At 37.3% G+C, this 26,112-nt stretch overlaps 2 protein-coding genes across 2 annotated transcripts in view; one reads left to right on the top strand and one right to left on the bottom strand.

The window, feature by feature from the left end:
- Positions 1–2,137, top strand: part of LOC101861332 (solute carrier family 23 member 2) — a 17,920-nt gene extending 15,783 nt beyond the window's left edge. The window contains exons 12-13 of the mRNA XM_005089847.3: positions 329–424; positions 1,953–2,137. Coding sequence (XP_005089904.1) covers positions 329–424; positions 1,953–2,137 — 281 coding nt within the window. The remainder of the gene's footprint in view (positions 1–328; positions 425–1,952) is intronic.
- A 2,996-nt stretch (positions 2,138–5,133) lies between these two features.
- Positions 5,134–26,112, bottom strand: part of LOC101847233 (vacuolar protein sorting-associated protein 51 homolog) — a 23,198-nt gene continuing 2,219 nt past the window's right edge. Inside the window, exons 2-21 of the mRNA XM_005089775.2 lie at positions 25,451–25,635; positions 24,815–24,949; positions 23,826–24,055; positions 22,331–22,463; positions 21,597–21,685; positions 20,824–20,944; positions 20,331–20,434; positions 19,915–20,014; positions 17,327–17,427; positions 16,692–16,771; positions 15,792–15,934; positions 14,647–14,769; positions 13,487–13,591; positions 12,357–12,497; positions 10,756–10,866; positions 9,115–9,233; positions 8,083–8,203; positions 7,219–7,331; positions 6,335–6,413; positions 5,134–5,426 (exon numbers count right to left, since the gene is read on the bottom strand). Coding sequence (XP_005089832.1) covers positions 5,397–5,426; positions 6,335–6,413; positions 7,219–7,331; positions 8,083–8,203; positions 9,115–9,233; positions 10,756–10,866; positions 12,357–12,497; positions 13,487–13,591; positions 14,647–14,769; positions 15,792–15,934; positions 16,692–16,771; positions 17,327–17,427; positions 19,915–20,014; positions 20,331–20,434; positions 20,824–20,944; positions 21,597–21,685; positions 22,331–22,463; positions 23,826–24,055; positions 24,815–24,949; positions 25,451–25,635 — 2,363 coding nt within the window. The 3' untranslated portion in view covers positions 5,134–5,396. The remainder of the gene's footprint in view (positions 5,427–6,334; positions 6,414–7,218; positions 7,332–8,082; positions 8,204–9,114; positions 9,234–10,755; positions 10,867–12,356; positions 12,498–13,486; positions 13,592–14,646; positions 14,770–15,791; positions 15,935–16,691; positions 16,772–17,326; positions 17,428–19,914; positions 20,015–20,330; positions 20,435–20,823; positions 20,945–21,596; positions 21,686–22,330; positions 22,464–23,825; positions 24,056–24,814; positions 24,950–25,450; positions 25,636–26,112) is intronic.

Below are 26,112 nucleotides of genomic sequence, written 5' to 3'. Positions count from 1 at the left end.
GGGTTGGGGGTTGTTTACTCGATACAGTCGACTCCCCTTGTGTTGAACTCGCTTGAGTTTAGTAGTTGAGTTTAATGCAGTAAAATCTTAGTCTTAGTATAAAGATAACAAATTCAGCTGAAAACGTAATTTCGCCTCGCCTGTAACTCCCAGTTAAAAATACATGCAGGTGGGCGGTATGAAAGTTTATGCCTTTTACTACTATTACTAAAGCTGCTGCTGCTGCTGCTGATGCTGCTGCTGATGATGATGATGATGATGATGAAACATGCTTCTGTTCCTGCGCTGCTACAGCTAAAACTAAATTATACCTTCGGTCTTCATCTAGGTAACGCGAATGGAAACTCTGCCATCAAAATGTTGCTGTCGAATCCATCGTTTATTGGGGGCTTCTTTGCTTGCGTGTTGGACAACACAGTCCATGGTAAGAAAAAGATGCATTTTTTTTCATTGACCATAGCCTGGGCCTTTAAATACGGCTTAATAATAATTACCAACCCTAAAAGGATAAGATAATTCGAAATATTATGTTTTAGGCATATACTACTGCCCGCGTGATTTTGTTCATTTGCCAGTTTCATGATACACATTGGTGATGATTAATGTGTGTGTGTGTGTGTGTGTGTGTGTGTGTGTGTGTGTGTGTGTGTGTGTGTGTGTGTGTGTGTGTGTGCATGCTTTTTGTGCGTGAGAGACTGACAGAGAAAACGAGATAGAGAGAAAGAAAGAAAGAAAGAGAGAGGAGAAGGAGAGCGAGAGAGAAAGAGAGAGCGAGAGAGAGAGAGAGGGGGGGGGAGAGGGAGAGAGAGAAGAGAGAGAGAGAAAGAGAGGGAGGGGGAGAGATTTCAAGCAGATGTGTGAGAGTACAGATATCAAAAGAGCTACGTTACGTGTGTGCCGTAAAAACTTTGCTGCAAAACCTTTTCCCCTGATCTCAGATAGTAAAGGAGTTATTCTCGGTACTCGTGAGACAGCTCCAAAAGACTAAAAAAAATACCATACACGCCGCTTTCTTTGCGCAGGTGATATAATATGACTTGTCACGTAGATTTTGGTTCTTTCCTTTTGTTTTGTCTTGGTTTTTTTTGTTGGGTTTTTTTTTTTGGAGGGGGTCTTTTTTTAAAACATAACTGAGAATACATGTATCACAAGAGCAGTTCAACTTGCGGCTTCTAAAAACGTTTGCCTTTGTTTTGTTGTTTGGGGGTTTTGTTTGGTTAAGAATAAGAGAAGCACATCGACACAATACATGTAATTTAATATGGTCATTTAGTAGTGCTGGGGAAAAAAAGTTATCCCCAGCAATCTTCAGGTCCTGATAAGACAGTTGCTGCTTCATTCCTCAAATTTCAAGACTCAGCTCTACACAGAGAGAGATTATCTATGCCTGTTGTCAGGAAAGCCAGGGGTGATTTTAATGACTCTATAAACACTACATGAAATACTATCCAAGTTCATTTAATAGGCGACACCTCTTATTTTTACTTAAATTTAACGTTAGTCTCCAACAGAACTTAACCAAGTAGGAGAACAGCCTCGAAAACTCCCAAACAACCCAGGTTTACGAATGCAACTTTGAGGGTTAGATCCTGGGCCATTCACATCGGGTGTATGTGTCTTATGTTTGATAAACTATCAGCATGTAAAGGAAAACGTTCCGTAGTTCGGCGTGAAATAAACGTCTTCTGCACCCCAGCTGGTGGCTCAACTCCTCGAACACCGAAATTATAACAATAGCAAGCACGCACATCTGCCTAAATCTACACCTTGATGTACCAAAATCATGTGTGTTTACTTTGCATTATTATACATCATGCTTTCTGTCTATCCTTCTTCCTTTACTCTTCATAGTACTGGATCAAGTACGTCACCCTTGAAATGACTTATTCTCTGCAGTAGGAATTACTCACAGGAAAACATCAAATTCAAATGTGTCCATCTCTCATGCCCAGGGACCCTACATGAGCGTGGCCTGTTGGAGCAACTGAAAGAAGTAGAGGCCAGTTCTGACAAAGAGGCCCCAGTCATCAAATACGCCGAGGGGACACGATTCTACAGACTGCCTTTTCTTCCAAACTGGATCCGGAAGTCAAGATGTTTGCGGGTGTTCCCAATTTTTGACACGAGAATCTTGTAACAATTAATGACGAACTTTATTCCTTACCTCTATGCCAATCACAGGGGTATTTTATGTGAAAGATATAGCGTTACACTTTTCAGTAGTCAGTACACATGTTTGAATAAACCTTGGTTTATATCTTAAACATATTGCTATGGTTAGTAATTTTCTCGATTTTGCCTGAGTGCACCGTAAGCTCAGTTAGCACATGTTATTCTATTCATCATCATCCGGTGCCTTGCTGACCAGCGTGGGCGATCATGGACTTCCACTTCACTGTCTTGCGTTGCAGCGATGGTGTCTGTCGTTCTTGCCTTGCTGTTCCCAGCCATGTTGTCAGCTTGTCCAGTATCTTTTCCCTCCGTCTTCCTCTGCCACTTTCCATCAAACTTGCCTGTTGTTACAATATCCTCCAATGTGACTCTTTTCGCACTGTGTGTCCAGTATATTCGTCATAAGCTGTCGCTTGCAATTTGCTTCAATCTTCTTCATTGTATCCTATTTGTCAGGTGCAAATGACCCTGATTCGAATCCCCAATGAAGCATTATGTTTCTTGAACTTGGGTTGCCTGGAGAATTTTCAAGGCTCCTCACTCAGTTTGATGCTCTCCGAGAACACGATTAAATACAGAAGTACCCTGCTCTTTGTCATTCTCTACTCAGGTAGAAAACAAAAGAAAAAGTAACACAACTTCAACAGAGACTAGCTTCAAAACCAGGGAACAGATTGCAAAAGATCGCAATCAAAGGAAGTCAACGCCATCCTCAACACACACAAAAAAACCACAGAAGCAAAACCACAAGCTATACCACAAAAGACTCAGGATGACTGAAAGTTCTTTCTTTGTACTTATTGCAACCATCATTTAGTGGCACACAGCAGCTGTGTGTAAATAAACTTACTTACTCTCTCCCTATACTGTCTGGTACATAAGGCGGACAGCAGTCAATGCCATGCTTGCCTGTCCCTAGTCACCTTCTGCAATCTCAGCACATCCTAGCCCTGGGCGATTGCTTTATCTCCTATTGTGCCTTTGTAGCTTCCAGCTGGTCTAACTCTTTTTGTTTTTTAGTTGGTCTCCAATACCATGTCTGATAGGGCAATCTTGCCTACTTTGGCATTCTCAGAGTCAATACATGTGCCAAATATCTCCCATCTTCTCCCTTTTATGGTCATGTTGATATCTTCAATTCCAACTCTTTTTAATTTTGACTTCAATGAAATTATCTTAAAATCTTCTTAATTTTACAAAAGTGATCCATGCTTTTTTAAGTCTTCAAGCCAATAAAAGTGGACCAAAAAACATAGTACCATTAAGCACAAGCACTGTTTGCTCCAACAGTAAAATGCTCACTAGACAGATATCAAACATGAAAATGGTCAAGACAAAACTTTTCTCCTCTCAGTCTCTTTGATTCTTTCACAGCAAAAATGTAGCAAATATAAAACAGCAAACAATTGTAAGGAACTTAGTATGTTTCAGTGACAAGAATTATTAATCATACATTACTACCCTAATAAAACATAATCCTGTCCTAGACACAAAAATGCACCATTCGCTACTTTCCAGAGCAAGGCCTTCACCTTTGTAATACCAGATGTGTACAGGTGACTCATATCTTGCAGTTCATAAAAAAAATAATAAACTCATTCCGGAATGCTTGCATTTTCTGACAGTTTACTTACTTACTACCCGTTACGCCATCAGATGTTTAGGCATCTATCGTCCTTATCTCCCCTTCTTCTTTTTTATGTTTGTTACTCTCTTGTAACACCTCTAATCTTCTGGTGCTCATATGACCTTATGCAGTTGCGAGCGCCTTAAAACCTCTGCTAAGACTACTAAGAGACGTTTAGGGAAGCTAATATGGTTTCTCTTTTCGGCTGTTTCCGTAACATATGATTTTTACCCGTCTGGGTCGTTAGCCCTGAGCTGAACCTCCGAAACCTGGAGGGCCGGTGGATCACACTTCGTCTGACCTCTACCTGTCGACCTGTCTGGCATGGGTGGCCCTACCAGGAGCATTAACTCTAGCCAGCATAGCTCTTGGGGTCACTGAGGCACACAAGCTCTCTAACCACTACAAGGTAGTGATCCACTAGAGAGCAGGCTCAGGGCTAATTAGTCACACATGCCATTACATGTATTACAAGATACTATTGTAGGTGCAAACAAACACTGCTGTCTGTAGGGCCAGAACAAGGCCTACTTCTAATAGGAATGTCACCTCCCCAAACCAGGTAGTCGTGATAAACATTTGTCCACAGATCAACTTGACCCTAAGAAACAGCAAAAACATCCCCGAAAGACAAAGCACAAGAAAAGCACAAGACAAAAACAAAATCAGATTTTTCGGAAATTTGAAGGTCAGCACACCACAAACAATGCTACACAAGTCATAGTCATAATCTTTATTAATAGTAATAGGCATTTACATTTGAATGTACACATATCTATTATACTGGTTAACCTCTTATTGCACAGAAAAGTGTGAAAAAATATACAAGTGATAACATAGCTCCGTGAAGGTTTATAAGCTGGAGTCAATTTTGACCTAAGATGAATAAATGTGAGGCAACGTGGTGGAATCAGGCTCTCGTCAAAATAATCAAAGGGAAGAAACTTGCATTTTTCCGCAGGTTTGTGAATTTTTATCAAATTTTGGGTTTTTGGCTCAACACCTTTCATGCCCATTAAAGAACTCATTTCTGTGTGGATTTTTCTGAAAAACGTTGTTAAAGGCACAAAAAATGTAAATTTTCAGTTATCAAGGACTCTTAAGCTAAGGAAAGAACTAATGTTTGGCAGCCATTTTCTCACTAATTTTACCTCTGAAAACAAGCGACCCCCACCTCCTTATTTTGCAAATATCTCGACTTGTATTCAAGATAAATGGATATTTTTTTCATCCAAATAAAGACAAGTGAACAAGACGATACCAATAACTCTACATGCCCAAAAATTGACGAGAGCCTGATTCCACCACGCTGCCTCACAAATGTGTATGGGAAAAAAAGGATGAAATAATAAACCCAAAAAAAATCCTGGAAAGTAAAAATGTAAAAATTGGAACAGGAAACAAAATAAATGAAATTCCATTACTAACTACATCCCACACTGCATGCCTTCTCCAACATAAATAAAATGCTTCCCAACATTTTCATCAGCCTGATCAAAGCCGGACACACACCACGGATTTCCAGTCAGAACTCAGACTATAACATCACATTCAAGTTGAGCTATCACCAAGAATTGCCCTAGTTTCAAGATAGTTATCACCCTCGTTCACATATCAAGTCGATCACCTGAAAAGAAGAAAAAAGTGGATCGATGTTCAAATTCGAGGTGAGTTCAAAGTCATTCATCAACCCACAGACTTGTAAAAATTGTTCTTCAAACTGGCTGTACAAAAAGAAAAAGAAAGAGAAGTACAGTAAAAAGCTAAAATTTAGCAATGTTTGTAGTAAATCAGCTACAAATAAGACATTTTTCTGCCTACTACAAAATAGAATTATCTTTTTAACCTGGCCATTTTGCAACTGAGACAATCTATAAAATAAACAAGATAACTCAACCATGCATACCATCCAAAAAAAACCCCTTTAAAATGCCAATGAGACAAACCCTAGCTAGCTACTTGTTAAAAATATTTTCTCTTCAATCCTCATCGATGCCTATAAAGACAATGACAATGACAATGACAATGACAATCTTTATTCATCTCGCAGGGAGAAATTTGTCTTGGTCGTTAACAATGGCAGTAGAGAGGGCATTATTGGATTAGAAATACAGCAAGATGTATCTGGGACACTAGTTCTGTTCACTTGCATCATGACTTAAGCATTTTTTGGTGGTCCTGAGTTGTAAAGTGAAAGTACCAAAAACAAAAGAGAGAGAGTGAAAAAATGTAGATTCAATTTTATGAAAGCACAAGGGACTGGAGAAAGTAAAGATACCACAAAGCCCATCCCACAAAAGGTTAGAAAACAGGTTGAGACAAGGACAGCTGTCATTGAGTCATCATAGTTCAGCAAACAAGAGTAAGATAGTGGAAAAACAGGAGAGAAAAAAGTATGGAGAAGACCTTCAAAGCGCTTTCCCTTTCAACTACCCGTATGGAAAAGAGTCAACCTAAACAGAAACACTGGTTGCAAGTAGTGCAGTACAAAACTGGATCAAGGAATAAGAGAAAAACAGTTACAGCTACACTTACACTGGGCTCCATCATGACAGGGTCAACACAGCGGTGCACCGCACTGCACACAATCTCATCCAGCAACACTTGCACCAGGCTGGCAACAAAAAAGGTAATGAAGGTCAAGTTTACCTTAATGTTGTACGGTCAAGAGTCAGTGAATTAGTCATAGAACATGAGCGATTCCAGGACAAGAACAGCTGAGGATTTCGCTGCTCCAATGATAATGACATTTTCTTTTTAAATTATATTTGAAATAGTTGAGGACCGGCAGAGAAAAGCATTGAAAATACGTATATACACACTTATTTTAAACGCTTTTCTTTGCTGCTCCTTGCATGTAAGTCAATATTTGTGTGTGTTTTCAGTGAACATGGATATATTATGTGCGCATATTATGAAGCAGCACAATTTTCCTTTTCAATTATGATTGTAACTCTTTATCCCATTCTTTCAAAACTTGGGGAAAACAATTCAAGGAAATATGCTGCAATTTATTTACTAAATACGTAGGGCTAGCAAACTGCATTCATTATAATATAACAGCTGCAACAACACAGTAGTTAGATTAAAATCAAACTGCAGGCAAATAATTAGAACAAACCTTCAATGACACTGATTCTAATGACAAAGAAGTACAGGAAAGATTAAAATACCCTTTAAACTGAATTTTAAAACTTGCTCTAAGGTTTTTGTCATCATCCAAGAACACCAGGAGCATAATCCGACTTATTCTTTGACTAATGTACAAAAATCCTGGGACAAAAAGAACTAAAAATCCATGGAGCCTACTTGTGTGAACAAAGACTTTTATCGTATGAGGTGAGTATCTCTTCAAAGCTCAAACTACTATCAACAGAGGAAGGAAAGGGGATGAGAAATTATTAAGACCAAGAACTCACTTCTCATCAGAGACAAATCTCCACAGATACAACTGCAGATAGTGTGTGTCCACCTGAATCTGTTGCAGTCCGTACCTCCCAAAAGTTCTCAGCCGAACACACTCCAGAAATGTCTGGCAATTTAAAAAACAACAAGGAAGCAATTAAAATAAGTATGCAGCATATAAAAAGAAACAGAAATAAGCAAGTTACTAGTTTCACACAAGCAATGAGACAATCTGAAACCAAGCGGTGTCACTGGGGCATTACTGAAATGAAAACACACATAACACAACTTATAAAAACTATCAAATCCCTTATTTTTTCCAACAGACTGTTTCTGAATACCAAATTCTTCAGGTAATCACTTAGAACAATGCAATTTATCAGGAAAGTAGATGATATTGTTCTGAAAGATTCTTCAAAAGTTATATATAAATACCTGAATGTTAGAATTTGTATTAAGTTATGTTATGTGGTGTCTTAGTTAAGGCTCATTAGGCTTTCAATTTAAAAACTGCCAGTTCACAAATTTTCCTCAATTCATCTAGTTACATTTTACTGATGATGGAAACAGCAATGGCACGTCATGATAATGAAGACAATATGAGCCTCATAGACTCTTATACAGAATGTTCTCAGGCTGATCAATGGCAGATTAGAAAAAACAAACTGGCTATGCGAGTTAATGGGAAACATGCAAGCCTTCTGTCAGAGGGCATAGACAAATGTAAAAAAGTACACTTTTAATCTTCCAACATACACACTTATTTTCACAATATAGCTAGACATTCTACTTCAGTGGAACTTAAAAATGATTTTTCACAGAGTTAAAACAAGTAGAAGATCATGTTCCCCTTAGAGGCGACAACATTTATAGGTTACCTTCAAACTAATCTTGACAATGCCAGTGAGAACAGACACTTTGGAAAATTCGACAGCACTGAAGATCTCAATTTTCTCAGAGAAAAGTTTTTGTATGTTGCTCATTAGACTGTTGTCCACACTGAAAAAGACCAAAAATATGCATTTTCAACAGAGATTTGAGTCAAACAAAGCCGAAGAGCTAGTTTAGAAACGGGTGTCTTAAGAAAAATGGGCTGACTTTTTTTTCGAAAAATTGGACTGTCCTGCATATTCGCCAACAGCATTAGTCCTTCGAATTGATGGTAGTGTACTTTGTATGGGATCAGGCAGTATGTTGTGAGTGTAAATAAACACCAGTTTCAAGAAATTTCAGCAAGGATACCAAAGTGACCTTTTTTTCTTCATCACAAACAGTAATTTATAGAACAGAATGCAAGAATGAACAATATAAAGACACAAGTTACTAACGTAGTACTGGGTGTGGAAAAAAGATGGGATATCAAAACGTTTGAAATTTCATTCATATGTGTCACGACGCGGTGGAATCAGGCACTCGTAAATTTTTTAGCAGGTAGAGTTATTGGTATCATCTAAAAGCTGATTTATTTGCCTTGTGTTAATTGAAATAAATATCCATCTGTCTTGAATAGAACTCAAGGTATTTGCGATTATAGGAAGTGGGGTCGCCTGGTTTCAGTTGTGAAATTAGCAGGAAAATGGTCGCCAAAGTTTGGTAACTCCAACATTTAAAGAGTCCTTGAAAACAGAAAAATAACATATTATGTGCCTTTAATCAATGCTTTTAAGTAAAAGTCACATGGAAAATTGTTTTTATATGGACTTAAAAGAAGTTGAGCCAAAAAAAATAAATTCGATAAAAATTTCCAAACTGGCGGAAAAATGCCTCTCTCCAATTTCTGTATTTTGACAAGCGCCTGATTTCACAATGTCGAGACACATATATCATATGTTTTCAAAAAAGGCACAAATGGACAACAGAAAAGTCAGGAAAAGCGCCCTCCCCCCCTCCTCCACAGCAACAACGTTTACCTTGGAGCATAGTTCCACTGTGGACGTCTATTTGCCTGTGAGGAGCTGAGAGCATGTGTGCGACGACTCGAATCACTGCTCCGCTCTTTCCGTACACCTTCCTCATACAGCTGACCAACCTAGAAATACGGGGAGAGAAACCAGAACAGTAGTGTCAGTCGATCCACTGCCACACAGACTTCTCTTATAATGGTCAGTGAATATTTACAGAATGAGTCGGGTCACAGTACGAGTCAACGGTTGAGCTTCAGTCCTCCCAACATTAATTTTGAATCTTGATTTGTCAAGTGGTTGCATATTTGATTCATTTGTGACCCAGAAAATTAAACTATTTCAACTTTGGACAATGGAACCAGATTGCACCAAAATCAGAGAAGTATATGGACACCTGGCAACATAAGTCATTTTCATTCTACAGTTCCCACAGAATTTGACTGGAATAAAATAAGTGTGCACTGACAATAAACACAGGTACACATCTCTAGCTGCGACAGCCATATCTCGTTTTTTTTCCCGAGTACAGCCTACTCCTATGTCTCTATTTACCCATGTCTATTAAACTGTAGCTGCCATGATACACCAAGGGAAGGAAACCAAATGTATCGCAAGATAGGATGAAACATTTTCCTGCTGAGAGAGATCTGACAGTGCAGCAAGGCATTTTTACTAGTAAAACAGTAAAATTGCCAAGCAACGTAAGATTTAAAAATAAAAAGCATAACACTTTTCCTACTCGCTGGACCGAGTGGCTCGCTATCTATTTCAATCCAGTAATGAAAACACACGAAATTCTTGGGCGAGTCCACGTTTTCCAAATAATAGAATAGACTTCCTGTCTGCAGATATGAAAGAAAATATAGCAGTGAAAGATGATTTTTAGTTATTTCAGCACTTTTTTTGTCCCATTCAAAACATAAAAATGAGAAGAAAAGCGCCCCCCCCCCCTGACTTCAGAATATGTCTCATATTTTCACTTCTATATTAAGTACACATACCTAATTTTCAGCATTTCTTTACATTATCTGGGGCAACCTACCTGGGAAGTTTGAATGATGCTGTTGTTGTAGCTTTTTAGATATGATCTTTCAAAGCTTGAAAATTGTTGATTTCATACGACACTTTCAATAATGCATAATCACTTTTAGAAACCCCAAACAAATATAACTGAAATAAATCTTCAATATTGTATCACCATCTGATAGATTATATTTTATCCTTCAGTTTGATGGGCCGTACGATAAGGTTTGTGTGTGTTTAGTTGGATGTTTTGACATTTTCCTTTGGTGGGGTAGGGGCGTAAAAATAGGTCATGGAAAAGCCCTGGGTCAATGGTGGATTTTGGCCAGGTAGGAAAAGAGTTAAGTGACAAGCAGCAAAAGAGTAAATGTGTCTTTTCTTTCTCCAGAAAATTTGTACTTCGCATTTTTAAAATACAATACTTTTGGTCTCTTCACTCAACATATGCTTAGCAACATGGCTCAAATTCCTTAAAGTCAATAAGAGAGAAGTGTCATTAAAAATGTATCTGTATAATAAATGCAAAAGCTAAATGCCCACAGGATAAATAACAGTATGAAAACATAGCTAACACACAGTTTGTCAATTAAAAAGGTTTACATGGCTGTCTACAACTGTTCTTACCTGCATATCTATGGCTGTGATGTCCTCCACCACTCTCTTCATCACCGCTCTCACGTTGCGAGGCTCGATTGTATTCAGCCAGTCTCTCGTTTCCACACTTTTACGCAACATCTAAAAAAAAAACCCCCAGAAAAAAAGGAGATTGACATTGGGTAACATGTAACTCCTCCCCCCTCCCCCCTGCATACCAGCAGGATGTGCAACCCTTCCGGTGGTAACATACCACGATTCAAAGTACACCAAGTTTGTAATGTTATGACACACTTGTAATGGTTTACGTAAGCATTTTATGGCACTTGCAACACAGTTCCTGTAAGTGCTGAAGATGAAAGGTGTTACAAGAGAATAACAAACACAAAAAAGGAGGAGAGAAAAGGATGATGGGTGTTTGATAGGAAAGAAGGAGCAAACCACACCAGAGCATCTGCTAACCACCCGTTGACACACTTGTAAGACAGATGCCTCAGATAGATTTTTTTTTTTAACAGAGTTGGCGATCATTACTAAAGATTAAATACTCAGATATAGTTAAATCGAAACACTGCAGATTATCATAACAATATTCAACACAAGAAGGCTTTATATACACAGTCAAAAAAGTTGAACGATGTATTAAACACATCAAGAGACAATGAATAACACATCGAAATTTCACCTGAATGTACTACAGCAGGCACCAGCATCTTTTTCATTTATCTTGTGGATTCTTTGAGTGTCTCAGTGGTTTGGAATTTATGGTCAAGTTTTATTAGAGTCACCCACATTATGATGCAACAAAGATGAAGTTCACAAACAGCGCTTTTCAGAATCATTTATTCTTTCCTTTAAAAGTCGGATTTTTGGCCCATTTCCTATCAAATAGTATATTATATCAGGTCATTTCTTGATTGGAAGCGTCAGATTTGAGATAAATTCTCCTTATACAGTATTTGTCATGGGTGGAAAACTAAAAGATACTACAGCCAAGCTAATTATTTCCCACCAGTGCGTGTGTGTATATGCGTGTGTATGTATGTGTGTGTGAGTGTGTGTGCGCGTGCGTGTGTGTGCATGTGTGTGTTTAGTTTTAGTAACAGTTTTACGTCACTGGCAACATGATAAGGTCACATAAGTGCCGAAGATTAGAGATGTTACAAGCGAGTAACAAACACAAAAAAAGGAGAGATCAGGACGATAGATGTTTGATAGGAAAGAAGGAGCAAACCACACCAGAGCATCCTCCAACCATCCATGTGTGTGTGTGTGTGTGTGTGTGTGTGTGTGTGTGTGTGTGTGTGTGTGTGTGTGTGTGTGTGTGTGTGTGTGTGAGCATGTGTGTGAGCATGTGTGTATACCTATGTGTGAAATCAGTCAAAAATCAGTTGAAACATAGAAAAGTGCATACCAAATCATCTTTAACCAACCACAATGTGTCAAGGATAATATAAAATATAACGTGTTGGGAACTATTTGAAAGTAAGGAGCAGACATGCTTTGAAACAAGTAGGCCAAAAACAAAAGGCATGCACCAGAATAACATATTTCATTGAAATTTTGCACATCCCATTCCTGACAGCTTAACAATCATTTCAACTGGAGGCAAGACATGTATTTCATCTCACCTGCGATATGGTTAGTCCCTGCACGCGGACGTAGTGGTTGAGCAATCGTTGACCCGTGTCTTTGGCCATGGCCCACAACTCCGCCGTGGGTGTCACTGTCCCTTTGTCTTCCACCATGAACTGTTCTTCTGCCACTGACAGCTAAAGAAACAGAAAACGTAGAACAAACAAAAGTAGAGAAGCCTACCTGTATAGACAATAGAAACATGATGTAATACAGGTTTTAAGTTACTTTAGTTTTAGTAAAAGTTTTATCATATCAGTTGAGTTAATGGTGTGCCCAATGCAAACAGAGAGGCAACAAAAATCATTTATCAACAAAATGTTAAGTTTAAAAAAAAAAAAAAAGCTGTTGTAACAAAAGAAACTAGGTAACTCAATGCTATGAAGTCCACTTATAACATTAATGTGCAAAGATAATGGCCTCAATCAAACTAAAGCCAAAATTGAACTAACCCCTACGGTGGCATGCTTTTTAATACAACTTGTCCCATATCATTAAACAGTGTAAATGCACCTATAGACTTAAACTTATATGGTACAAGAAAGAAATCAACATGAAATAATTGAGCTTTTTTCCCCTTACTCAAAACTATGATAAATGACTGTTAATTATTAATCATTGTAACACACAGATGACATTGTTACAACACGCGACATTGATACATTCTGGAGCAGCCTCTTTGCACTTCATTCCCCTCTTCAGAAACATATAGAATATAGCTTAAGTACCAGTACGATGTTAGTTTCGAGCTTACAGGCTGAATAATACAGTTTTGATTGCTTCTCTCTATGTACACCTCGTTGTCTGATCTTAACTGTAGTTGAATATTTATTCCATTTTTTAAATCCTACTTCTTCTTGTGATAATCTACATTAACACCAAAAAAAATTTTCGAATTAAGGTGGACATCAACGAAAGAGAAACACAAGATAACATAGTACAGTAAAATATATCCAAAATATCAAATACCATTATATTAACTTCAAAAACATCGAAGGAAACAAAATCTTTTATATGGAAAACAAATCCAACAAAACTTTGAATTTCTAAACAATCATTGAAAAAATTAATCTTGAGAAAAACAAATGATACAGGCCGTAAGAATAGGCTTTTAGTGATCACACACCAAGTAAGAAATGGTGGCGTTCTCCAAGTCAATGCAGAATCGTGACAGAATCATGAGTAGAGCAGGAGGACTGGTGGTCTTGTCTCCAGGAACCTCACAAAAATCCTGCACATGAAAGAAAAAAGAAGAAAAAAATAATAAACAGATTAACAAAAATGCAAACCTTTTCATTATCAATTAGAGAAGTGGTTATCAAATTGTGGGAAATTCAGTGACAAAACTGACACATGTTGTAAGAATTAAGAACAGATAACATCAACAGTAGTACTGAATAGAAGCAAAAAAGATCAGCCCATGTTTGGTATTTATAGAAAAGATCATTCGGAAAAGGGAGTGAACCAAACCAACAGGAGTCATTTGAAAAGGGAAGCACACAGTACCTCAAAAGTTAAAAAAACAAAGCTCTCTAACAAAAAGCTAAAATTCAAGGCAGGAAAAGCAACTAATAATGGTGACACTCAATACAGGAGATCAGTAACAGTCGCTAAACACAATCAAATTCAAGGGAACAGTGAACAAATACAAGCTCGAGACAGAGTAAACAGTCAAATAACACTGGGTAACTGTCAAATGTAATAATAATAATAATAATGAAGATAATTTCTATAGCATAGCGCCCACTCCTGTGTAAACACAGCTCTAGCTCTTTAGTACAATCAACTAACACAATCAAAAGACAGTGAATAATTTAAATAAGTCACAGTGAAGGACCAGCCAATACAGTCAACAAACACAAAGAACCAGTACACACATAGTCTCAGTCAACATTGAGGACTGTTATAACAAAAGGTCATCTTAAATTAGCACAAGACCCTCATAACAGCCAAACTAAAGGGAATCAATCCATTTTTTAACTCTATGCCCAATTGGAGAAGATATTTTTCAAAGTAGATCTCTGTCTCTCTGCTGAGACATGCTGACCAGCCCAGGTCAATCCTGTCAAGCAGTTTCCAAGCAGCTTGCCTCCTTGAAAATCTGAACTGTGTCAGTAGGTCATTTTATATTCACTATCATACTATCACATCAGAACCTGTAACAGTCCAAGTCAGCACATACCACTGTCATCAAAGGTATAGACATAGTCCGCAGGCAAGAAAAGGATACTGGGCCATCAACAGTACACATAATGAAGAAACGGACCACCCTGTCCATATACTCACATTGCACATGGTGCAAACGTGGCGGACGAACGCCACCACCAGACCCTCACGCACATCCTGACTGCAAAACGGACCTCGGAAATAAGGCTTCATGGCAAAAGTGATGTCGGGAGCAATAAAAGCCTGCAAAAAGAGAAACAAAACTTTATTCTCAACACATTCTCAAGAGATCAACCAAAATAAGACCGAAGTCTGATAAAAAATATGAGCACTTAAAATGTCATGCTTTAACCCTAAAATAGGTCACATCCCAACTTTGCTGTGAGTAGCAGTAAACGGTCGGTGAGTTGGTACAATTACTGTCACATCTTGACAGGAAGTAGATGAGAGAATACGGACATCCAGAGGAAGAAGAAATAGATCACACTTTGACTCTAAGGAACCATACATCTCATCTTTTATGCGATTATTCAAGAAAGCTTTTATCACTTCTTTAAAGTTTTTCTTTTCAGTCTTTTAACTTTTTCTAGAATTCAAGTTAATTTTCTGCAATCATGATCTATTTTACTTTTCAACATGAAGAGGAATATTTATAGTTATAATTCTGACTTTGATAGCATGGTGAAGCAGCAAATATGTTATTGAAATGAATCTGGTTACATCAAGGGTAGTGATGAGTGGCAGAACTCTCAGATATTTAACACAAGCCACAATGTCACTGAAGATGTGGCTCTAAAAAAGTAAACCCTAACCAAGAAAAAAGAATACAAAAAATAAAAGGAATAACAGATAATGGGATTAGAGGGGACTAGGTAACTAACACAAAATCATTTAAAAGAAAGTAAGTATTCTCTTATTTACCATATCATTAGTATTTAAATCTGCTTCAAGTATAGATCGACACTTTTAAATCATTCCCCAAATTTATTCAGCTCGCCATCGGTCACAAATAAGTCTTGTAAAAGAAAGGATGTTTATTTAAGACAAATTTTTATATCACATGTTTCTATATAATACTACAAAATATGATGGTTGACATGAGCCAAGGACCTACCTTAAAAGTTAGAACAATTTATTAGTGTTGACTTAAAATTTCATATTTGAAGTGAATAGCACTATAGCTCTATAGACTTTCACTTGACTTCAAGGCTCAGCAGCAAAACGTTTGATATGGACCAAGAACTTTCATCAATTTAGGGCCATACCTGCAAGTTTCCTAGAACAGACTTGATTTGTTCCACAACAGAGCTCTGCATGTTGCTGAGCAGATCAGCCAATCTGGCATTGCTGTCCTGCTTACCAACTAATCTCGGGGCTGCCAGGTTTTGCCTTATGTCTGTTAAACAATCTGAAGAGAAGGAAAAAAAGATATAAAAAGGTATCAAGAGTAGAGCTTGGGTCTAAGATTTATTAATTAATTCACCCCACAAAAGTATTAATAGAAGATGGTGTTTAAATTCCACCTATATCAAAACAATAATGATTTAACAAAGAAGACAATTTCTGATTTCAATTATTTCAGCCCTGTCCCTGTAGCCAACACGACCATTGCACCAGAACTCCTCAACGTCAACAGCTAGACCCTAAATCACCACACACACCTGAGTGTGTGTTCAGTGAGCAGAAGGGTGAAAGCAGAGCACACTGAGGTGTGTGCTTAGGCCCATGGAGTTTAATCCTAATATGAACATTGACAGTAACAAACAAATAATAAATTTCACATAAAGCAAACAAGCAATGGTTTTTACACTATCTCTGACAGATGCTAAGCATCTTCCACCTTAGTTTACCAAGGCCACCATTTATGAAGATAAATTATTCTAGAGACATGTCACGGAAAAAGACATTTCAGCCAAGAACTCTAGTCAATAAATATGGTAAATAAATAAAGACTGAAAACCAAACAGAGAAAGTCCTCATTAAGAATTTTAAATTACAGAACCAAAGAAATCTGCTTTCCAAACTTTTGATACCATATTTAAAAGGCCCTCAGCATATGAGTTTGGATGTTGTTTCAAAGGCATACCGGGTCTTAAAAATTTAATCTAAAAGACAGAGCAAACCAATAGAGGTAGCGGGTGAAATCAGATAGTATTGTACATTACCAGCAAAATGTTGCTTCAGTGATTGCAGATAGTGGGCCACTCTGTCCTTTGCACCTCGTGACACGATTTCTGTACCAGCTCTGAGGAATAACACAGCATGCAGTATATTATTAATAGAAACAGACACAGAAATACCTTCACACCTAGTCAATTTCTGCATATCTTGTAGAATTTTAGTGCTGCCTCCAATATAGGTACGCACTACATAACCCCGTCAAAAACCAACATAGCTTGGTTTTCCTCATTTAGAGTCAAGAGTGTAAAAGCAGTAAAACAACAACAACAACAAAAACCAAAAAAAGAAATAGTTACTGAATATTTGACCAAATTTTAAAAAATTGATTGACCAATAATCCTTCATAGCGAACAGGAACAGAAAAAGAAAACAAAAACTTTTATTTTTTCTCAAATTTAAAATGTAAAAACCCTACTAAAATGTGACAAATCAAACATATCAACCTAGATTCTAAAAAGTAACCTTTAGTCTGAAAAACAAATAACTACCAAAAAGAATATCTTCATTGTATGATTTGGAAAAAAAACACATATATTATTCGTGCTTGTTTCATGAAATATTGAAATAAGACCACTGCTGAGAAGACAGATCAAGTGTAAAATCTACAAAGCAGGGATACCTGGAAAAATCTGTATCTGGAAGCAGTTTGTTCATTGCCTGCAGTCGACGGTGAAATCGATCTAAGGCACGCACCAGAATAGTGTTGTCACCAGTCTCTTTCTGTGTTAATGTAATGATAACAGACAACCTTGTATTACACAAAGAAAGAAAAAGAAAGGTTAATATAAACTATAAACAAAGCTACCTGTTAAAGAGATAAATGACCTCAACAGTGATCAACTTTACAACCTGAGAACAGATGGCTGAAAAACAATGCTAACTGAAGTTTGACCTCAAAAGATGTTGCAGTATATATCGTCGTCTCAGAACTATTTTGTCCAAAGTGCCTCTTTACTTAAGTACACTTCGGACAAATAGTTCTGAGGTGAATAGATACAGGGTCCTCACCAAATCCTGGAAATTTTTTTCAAGACCCCAATTCGAGGGAAAAATAAGGCCGCTGTGTGTCAAGAATGATCCCAAAAAAGCCAATGTATCAATGATAAAAAGTCAAAATGTCTTTAAATGAATGCAAATGTATATTTTGTAGTAAAGTCTTCAAATAATAGATGATTATAATACTGGACGACTGCCAACCCAGCTTCTCAATTTTCCAGGAGGGGGGGCTCATCCATTTTCCAGGGGCATGTTACAGAACAATGAGAGCGTGTGCTCCATTTATATCTTATATAATATATGTATATGTTTGTGAATACACACACACACACACACATGTAGGTACATTATATCCAGTCAACAACATGTCAGTGTGACACTGGGACCTTGTGTGACTTAGGTATTTCAGTCTGTTCTTACTTATTCATATTTTCCCCTCATTAGCCTACATAAACTACATAAAAAATGAATCCTGTTTTGAGCCTGAGAAAAGATCTAGAACCAGAATATCGACTGTCAATAATCAGTCAGGGTGTCATGATTCATATAATAAATGTGAAGATGAAAACTATTGCTCAAACTCAAAGAAGAAGAATATTAGTAATAACTTGAATGGCTCAAGTAGACCTATTCCCTGTGAGAGGTGTAAGAACTGAGGGAGGGCAAGATGCAGTGACACTGAAAATCTGCCAATCTCGAACACAAAGCGAAAATATATATGTAAATTATTATCACCCAATCCAATGAAACGCGAACACTTTAGTTCAATAACAAGGCATGACGGATCCCAATTCCACACAAGGTCTGCACCAACGCGGGAGCCCTATACTTCACAGCGCTCAGACCGTCGGTGCTCACACGATGCCTTATCATGTGATGCGAACGCGCAGGTTCACTGACCGGTCACAATGGCGAGCCTGACAAAACACTTGTATAACTTTCTTAAGACAAATATTGATTTATTTTCATGGCGAAACAGCGTTTGTAATGCACAACCTGCATGTTACAAATGTTGCATTATCTATCAGACTATTACTGAAAAATTTCTGGGTGGTAACGAAAGCGAAAGTAGATCTTGATTCTTCCCGATCAAGCCTCGGTGACACACATATGCTTCCACCAGTCGCCATAGCGGTTCAATTATGTTTCCTCTTTATGATTCATCAACCATACTGTCGAGATAGCTACACTACTACTATTATACAGGCCCTATCCTTTCCTGACTTTTCCCCCGACTTTCCGACACATCACAAAATTCAAAACTTTTTCCCGATTTCCCGACCTGGTGAGGACCCTGGAGATACATCACCTGCAGCGACATAGATGACACAGTAAAGTGAAAAAAATCCACCACTTTGTTAAACTCACTAAAATCAGACCATTGCAATACAAACATTATTATATGTAAAAATGAAGTAGAGCCTGCTTTAATTAATACAAATGTGTCATGATGCAAAGGAATCAAGCCTTCGTCAAATAGAGTTATTTATTTGTATAGCTTAAAGCCTGTTCATTTGCCTTGCTTTTCATGAAAATAAAATCCATCCATCATGAAAAGAAGTCGAGATATTTGCAATTGAAGGAGGTGGGGTCGCCTTGTGTCAGAGGAAAAACTAGCCAGAAAATGGTCACCAAAGTTGGAAAATTTCCAAAGTATGAGGGTCCTTAAAAAGTGCTAATTTACATTTTTTGTGCCTTTCACCAACGTTTTTCAGTAAAATGCATGCAGGAATGTTTTTTAAATTGATATAAAAGGTGTTGAGCCAAAAGTAACAAATTTGATAAAAATTGCCAAACGAATGGAAAAATGTTAGTTTCTTAGATTTCATTATTTTGACAAGCACCTGATTCCACCAGGCTGCAATACATATAATATTTATATACCTCCAGAAACTATGCAGTCACAAAAATGTCCTGTTCACTACAATAGACGAAAGAATAAAACAGCGGTCAAGTTTGCACAAATATGCACTGGCCAGCCCCTATTTCCAACCCAGCCCCCAAGTGCTGAAAAAACTACAGTTTCTCTCACCTTCACGATACCAACCTGCTCTTCTTTAGCTCAACAAATACCAAAATGATTTGAAAAATATATATATACTTTAAGCACAATAATGAATCAAACAAAAACCTTTAAGATGACTCTGCAAATATTTTGTTGTACAAAGTGAAACACAGAACTCTTGACGGCTGAAACATGTGACCAGTTACCTCAAGCTGAACTCTTTGCCGGACAAACGAGAAGTACCGCTCCATAAGCTCATTGACAAACAGCACCAGCTTTCTCAGGGCTATGGTGTCAAGGGCTTCACTAAAAGTGGAGAAAAGTAATTAAAAAATGAATAAACTTTTCAACCATTGCAAGACTCATATAATGTCTCATTGGACAAGTGATGCAAAGAAACAGGGACTTACACAGAGAGAGAGAGAGAGAGAGAGAGAGAGAGAGAGAGAGAGAAGGAGAGAGAGGGAGAGAGATTGGGAGGGTAGGAGAGAGAGGGGGGGGAGCGGAGGGAGAGGAAGACAGACAGAGAGACAGACAGACACAGAGACAGACAGACAGGCGGGTGGGCAGACAGGCAGGCGAACCGACAAACAGACAGACAGACAGATAGTCAGGGGCTTACTCAGTCTGCATTCTGTTCAGGAACATGTCATTGTAGGACGCAATCACCAAGCAAATGTTGCTGAGAAATCCATTGCAGCCGGAGTCTACAAACTCCAAGACATCCTGAAAGACAAAGATTTCGATCAAATCGACTTTCTCCTTCGCTTTCAAGCTCCTGTGACACCAAACAGCATAAATGAACAGTTTCTATTGTCATTTCATAGACAACAGAAACATTAACTGTATATAAACAGACACTATTTGACTACAGTTTGCAAAAGATGAAAACTCATTTTCCTAGCCCATATATTACCCACTTGAACAGCTCAATAAATTAAATTCATATCATTTTTTATTTCATTATCAGGGAATAAAAATGTTTTTGGATGCATTATGTAGAAAACGTAGTGCCATACAAAATGTTACGTGCTTCTTCACCCAACCCTGACCTACAGCAACAACACATGTGGCACTCTGGAGAGCAAACAAAACAGACAGAGGTGTCCACGTACCATTCCGGCACTCATAAAAGCCTGGGCTGGCCTCTCCTCCTGGGCTGGTTTTACCTCTCCTGAGTATAACTTGATTTGTTTCTCCAGTCCCTCCAGATCTTCATCCAATTTGTGCTTGGCACTTCAAACAAAGAAAGTGAAATAAAAAAAGATTAGCATCCTCACCACTGAGAAACCAGTTTGACAAATAGAAGTGCATGAACTGATTTACAAAAGTAGACTTCTTTTGATCTAGGTAAAAAGAGCTGGGTTTTTGTTTGTTTTTGTGGTTTTTTCCCTGTTCCACAATGTAAAAAGCTGTGAGTGGTAATTAAGAAACAATATAAAACAGCATCCAATCGACATAATATGACAGATTTTATTATCTTGAGAGAACTCCATCAAAAACATATATGTAAAAGAAACTTCAACATATATAATACACATTTCTCTTTCACAAATAGCACTTACCATACCAAAAAATCACTGAAGGGAACGTGTGCAAGTATCAAGATAATGAGCAATTGCAGTAAGAGAAATTCATCACATATATCTGCACTTACTGTAAAAGACGTTCATCACACAGTGAGAGATTTTGTTAATACATGTACACCTAATGTAAGAGACATTCATCACACATCAACACACAGTATGAGATATTTGCTATACGCTTAAAATAAACTGTGAGAGACATTCATTACCCAGATGTAGATACACACACTGCAAGAGATATTCATCACCCACAACACAGACAGGAAGAGACATCCCATTCATCACGCATCTCCACGACTTACTGTGAGAGATATTCGTCACACAGAGACTCTGCGGGTTCTCCAAGTTGTAACAGCAAGTCTACACATTCCGTCAGCTGTTTCGCTGTCGACTGGAAAAGAAGCAAAACACGCATATATTGCCCACTTCCATTGCCCCAATGTGAAAGAATGACAAGACTCAGCAACAACAATTTACTTGCACTCAACATTAACAATAACTCCTTACACACCAACAGAAAGCAATTTAAAAAGACACAAATTTACTGGAAAACTGGATTAAGTTGAAGGTCATAAACCCAGCAGTTGCTGAATTAAAATTTATGTTAAGGAACTTGTCTCACCAATCACAATTTTCTTTTCCCCAACCAAGTCAAAGTGAACATTCAAAGAGAACTGAATCAAAGTTTCTTTCAACCAACACACTACCTATTTTTTACCTATTTTTGTCCATCAATCTATCAATGTATGACAAATAACAGGGTATTAGTGTTAGTGTACAAGGTACAGAAATAGAAAAATACATTACTTTATCATTATCATCCTCATGATGGGACAAAATAAGTATCAAAATATCATATGACATAATAAACATCATTCTGTAGACATGATACAAGAAATATCAACTTATAACATAACACGATAACAAATACCAAAACAAACACATGAGGTAATAAACAACACAATAAACATATGACATAAAGAACTTTCCCTATATCTAAGCTTTCAAACAAGACTGCTCTGCATTTGATTGATACCTCTTTCTGACGAAAGCGCTCCATCAGTTTAGCACGCAGCTGTTTGATGATGGCCTCACAGTCAGTGTGAATCCCTTGAAAACTAGGCATGTGTTCATACTGATGAAGCACTCGCTGCGCTTTTGTGTAGTATCTGTCAAAAAGAGACATGCAAGGCAACTATGCAATTATCATCTCCAAAAATAAGTTTCTGAACAAGTTGTTTTGTTTTTGGGGAGGGGGTTGTTTTTGTTCTGTTTTTCATTTCGATTCTTTTTTTAAATCTTCCTTTTTCTTTTTTAAATTCCAAATTCTTTTCCATTTCCTTACTTTAAATCAACAATTCTTACTTCAACTTGTCGGGACTCTTGTACCTCAGAAAAGCTATTAGAATGTTGTGTCCTCATCCCTCTTACACAAACAGCTGAAAAGTTTCATAATAATATTTTCACAGCATTCAGTAAAAAAAAAACACAAAAAGAACCAAGGGTATTTATTATTCTGACTGCCCGATATAATATACGTTTTTAATACAGTCAAAATATTGTGCATGTGTTTGTCTACGTATGACAGAGAGTGGGTATATATGTGTGCAAGAAAGGGTGTGTAGCTGTGCATTCGTATGTTTGTGAATGTCATATGCATACCTGCCAACATTGCCTGGACCAAAATCTGTAGTTGACACAAATTTTTGTCAAAAAAATCTGTAGTAGGCTATATTACCACTTGCTGCATACTTAATTGGGGACCCTTATCAATGTTTTGACCCATATATACATGAGTGTGTTTGCGACTTTTTAAAAAATGGGAAAATGACAAAGAACAAAAAATAAATATTACCAATGACAATGAAAAATTATAATTTTTTTTCCAGCTTAAATGGAAGAAGAGTAAATTCTAAGAACTGTGGTTTCTAAATTTTAAAAATCCATTCATAAATAGAAAAGTTATTGGGATTTGTTGTTTCAAAATTTTAGGGGACTTTCATATATAGGAAAATATTGCCAAAAAGCGGGACGTTTCTTGAACTGTGGCCGATCACCCCTCTACACCTTAGCAAAGCAGTATCGGGAAAACCCGCAATGACGTCATTGGTAACCTGTTTAGTTTTAGCAGTTTTTAAACATTGTATTACTGTGAAACCCTCTGGTTTTAGGCAGTCAATCACGTGCCCCCTAGCGATCACGTGCCTCTTGCATGCCGGCAACTCGCCTGTTGGGTCCCTGATCTAGTTTGTCGGTAGCTTATATCCCAAAATCGGTGGATCGGCAGTTCGACCAAAAAGTCGGTAATATACCGATTTTTTCTGTAGGGTTGGCAGGTATGCATATGCTTTGCTTGAGAGACGTAGAAAAAAATAATTCTACAGCTCCCCCTTATGCCAATATTACATTGTATCAGAATTAGCATATGAGGAGTGGGAAAAGAAACCCGAAAAAAACTCTATTGATCCCAAGAAAATTAATAATAATCAGTGAAGCCGAAATTCATGGTTCAAAACAACAGGGTACTTTACCTCACAGCCTGAACATAAGCTTCCATATCAATGCACTTGTTCAAGCGAGCAGGCAGTTCAAATAAAAATTGAAGCTTCTTCAGGAGAGAATGCACTCCAGCCAACTTTGTGATTTGCTGTCGACGGTCTTGAAGAGTATTGCTGATGCTGGCAGAAAAGTCGGTGATGGCGGACATATTGCTGGCTAAATGATCCATCTCATCCTCCATTTTCCTGAAGTCATTTTTCATCTGAAAAAAAAAAAAAGAAAAGAATAACGGTATGTAATTACCACAGATAAAAACAATTTTGTAGCAGTAACGGCTTCTACTTCTGATCACTAAGACCTTTAAACAAGGTTAATTTACAAATTTGTTTTGTACAAGTACTTTTTAAAAATTGTATCTGATTTACGCCCCCTGCGACACAATTTAGATCCTTCAGGAGGCCAGTTTCAACCCTGGCCTGTTAAGGCTAACCCAAATTGAAGGTTAAATAACAGATCAGAAAGATCAAAATACTTGATAAAAATTCACCCAACACAGGAATCTCCATGAGATGGCAAAGTACCTAATAGCTACACCATATACACCAGCCATATTAATACTATATCTTTGAAATGCTTGTATTCACTTCAGTGTTTACTGGACATCAAAACTAAGAACCTCAAAACAACTTATCCGAAATTGTTCCTAAAAGCTAATTTCTTATTCAGTAAAAGAAAGAGAGAAACAGAAAAGAAAAGTACATATATAAAAATAAAAATAAAATCCAAGCACTTACACAAAAGAAAAAGATAAATCAATAAAGTCATGCAAATAAATTCCCCACTACAGTGGCCACAGAGCAGCCTCCTGTTTCCAAACCAGGGTCAAACCATGTTAGCAAAACCACAGAATTTAAAAGTCGAAAAAAAAATTTAAAAATTTATGCATCAAACAAAAAAAATCTTATTAATTAAAAGGCACTAATATACGTAATAAACATAATCATAATGACATGATTCTTACCTTCCTGATGGTGTCAGTGGCGCTGATGAACTTATTGTAGTTCTCATAGACCAGAGTTTGCATATCACTGTCCAGGCCTTTGATGTCACGAACCATCTTTTGCTCTTCATCCATCAACTCTGTCAGAGAACGCTCCTGGGAAAGAGCCATAGAGAGAAGGTAAAAATGAAGCAAGCATACAAACTTTTGCCCATTCATTTGAATGTAATCGACACTTCTTTTTAGAAGTTATTTTTTCTGGCACCAAATTGTGGCAAAATTTCATAATATATATATATATATATATATAAAATTAAAATTCGCTTGTGAAATTTAATCAAGATAGAGTGTGAGAGACAAAAAATTGAGAGAGAGAGAGAGAGAAGAGAGGTAGAGAAAGACTAATCAAGTTTGGAAAACAAATATTAGGCAGAAAAAAAATTGTATAATTCAAAGTATATTTTACAATTTGAAGTTTCTATGTTTACTTCATCCACAATCAAAGCACTTTATAATTTTTTTTTCAATCAATACTTTAAAAAAAGGCACATACATTAATCAAAGAGTGAGAAACACATTCAAAATTTGTGTGTATTCAAAACACATAAAGTTTTTACAAGATTACAAGGAATGAAAAGACAACAGCTATAGCTTTACTTGAATGAGCTTGGACAAATAAGTTTGAGGCTGGAAGCTTCCCCCATCAAGGTTGCATGGGTCTGTGGACTGAGCGCTTGTTTGGCTAACTTGCTCATTTTCAACTGGAGCTTCACCATTTTCTATCCCATAATAAAGCTTGAGATCGCGCCGGCGCCTCCTTCCGTCACCTTTGTCACTGTCATCTGCAAAGAAGAAAATATTCATCTATTATCTTAAACAGCAAGACAAGAACCATTATATAGGCCTATGAATTATTTCAACATTCCCAAAGCAACCAGTTAGCATAAATATAATGCAAACTTTTCAGCTAAAATCAGTCAAAGGAATTTTTAAGTCAACGGAGTCAAAAGAAATAATTGGAAAATATTCATGAAAAATGTTAAACTTACAACCAAAAACAATATCAATTTACGACAACACAGAAGCAAGATATTGTGTAGTACTTTTTTGTGAGAGTTTGTAATTGTAACGTTAGATCTAGATTCTACATCTATACATTGTACTCTGGTCTGAGTGTTTGACTTTGACTGAGACTTTGAAAAAGTTATAAAATGTCATAGATTCTAGAATATATGCACAGAATTAATTTATGTGCATTGTTGTGTATTTTTAGGTTCCTTGGAGCTTTGTAAAAAACTAGTAAGGAGGCTACCGCAATC

Source organism: Aplysia californica, unplaced genomic scaffold (genome assembly GCF_000002075.1).
Source record: "Aplysia californica isolate F4 #8 unplaced genomic scaffold, AplCal3.0 scaffold00009, whole genome shotgun sequence".
NCBI classification, from domain to species: domain Eukaryota; kingdom Metazoa; phylum Mollusca; class Gastropoda; order Aplysiida; family Aplysiidae; genus Aplysia; species Aplysia californica.
Note: the sequence above shows the minus strand (reverse complement) of the source record. Positions and strands in the feature narration are given on the sequence as shown.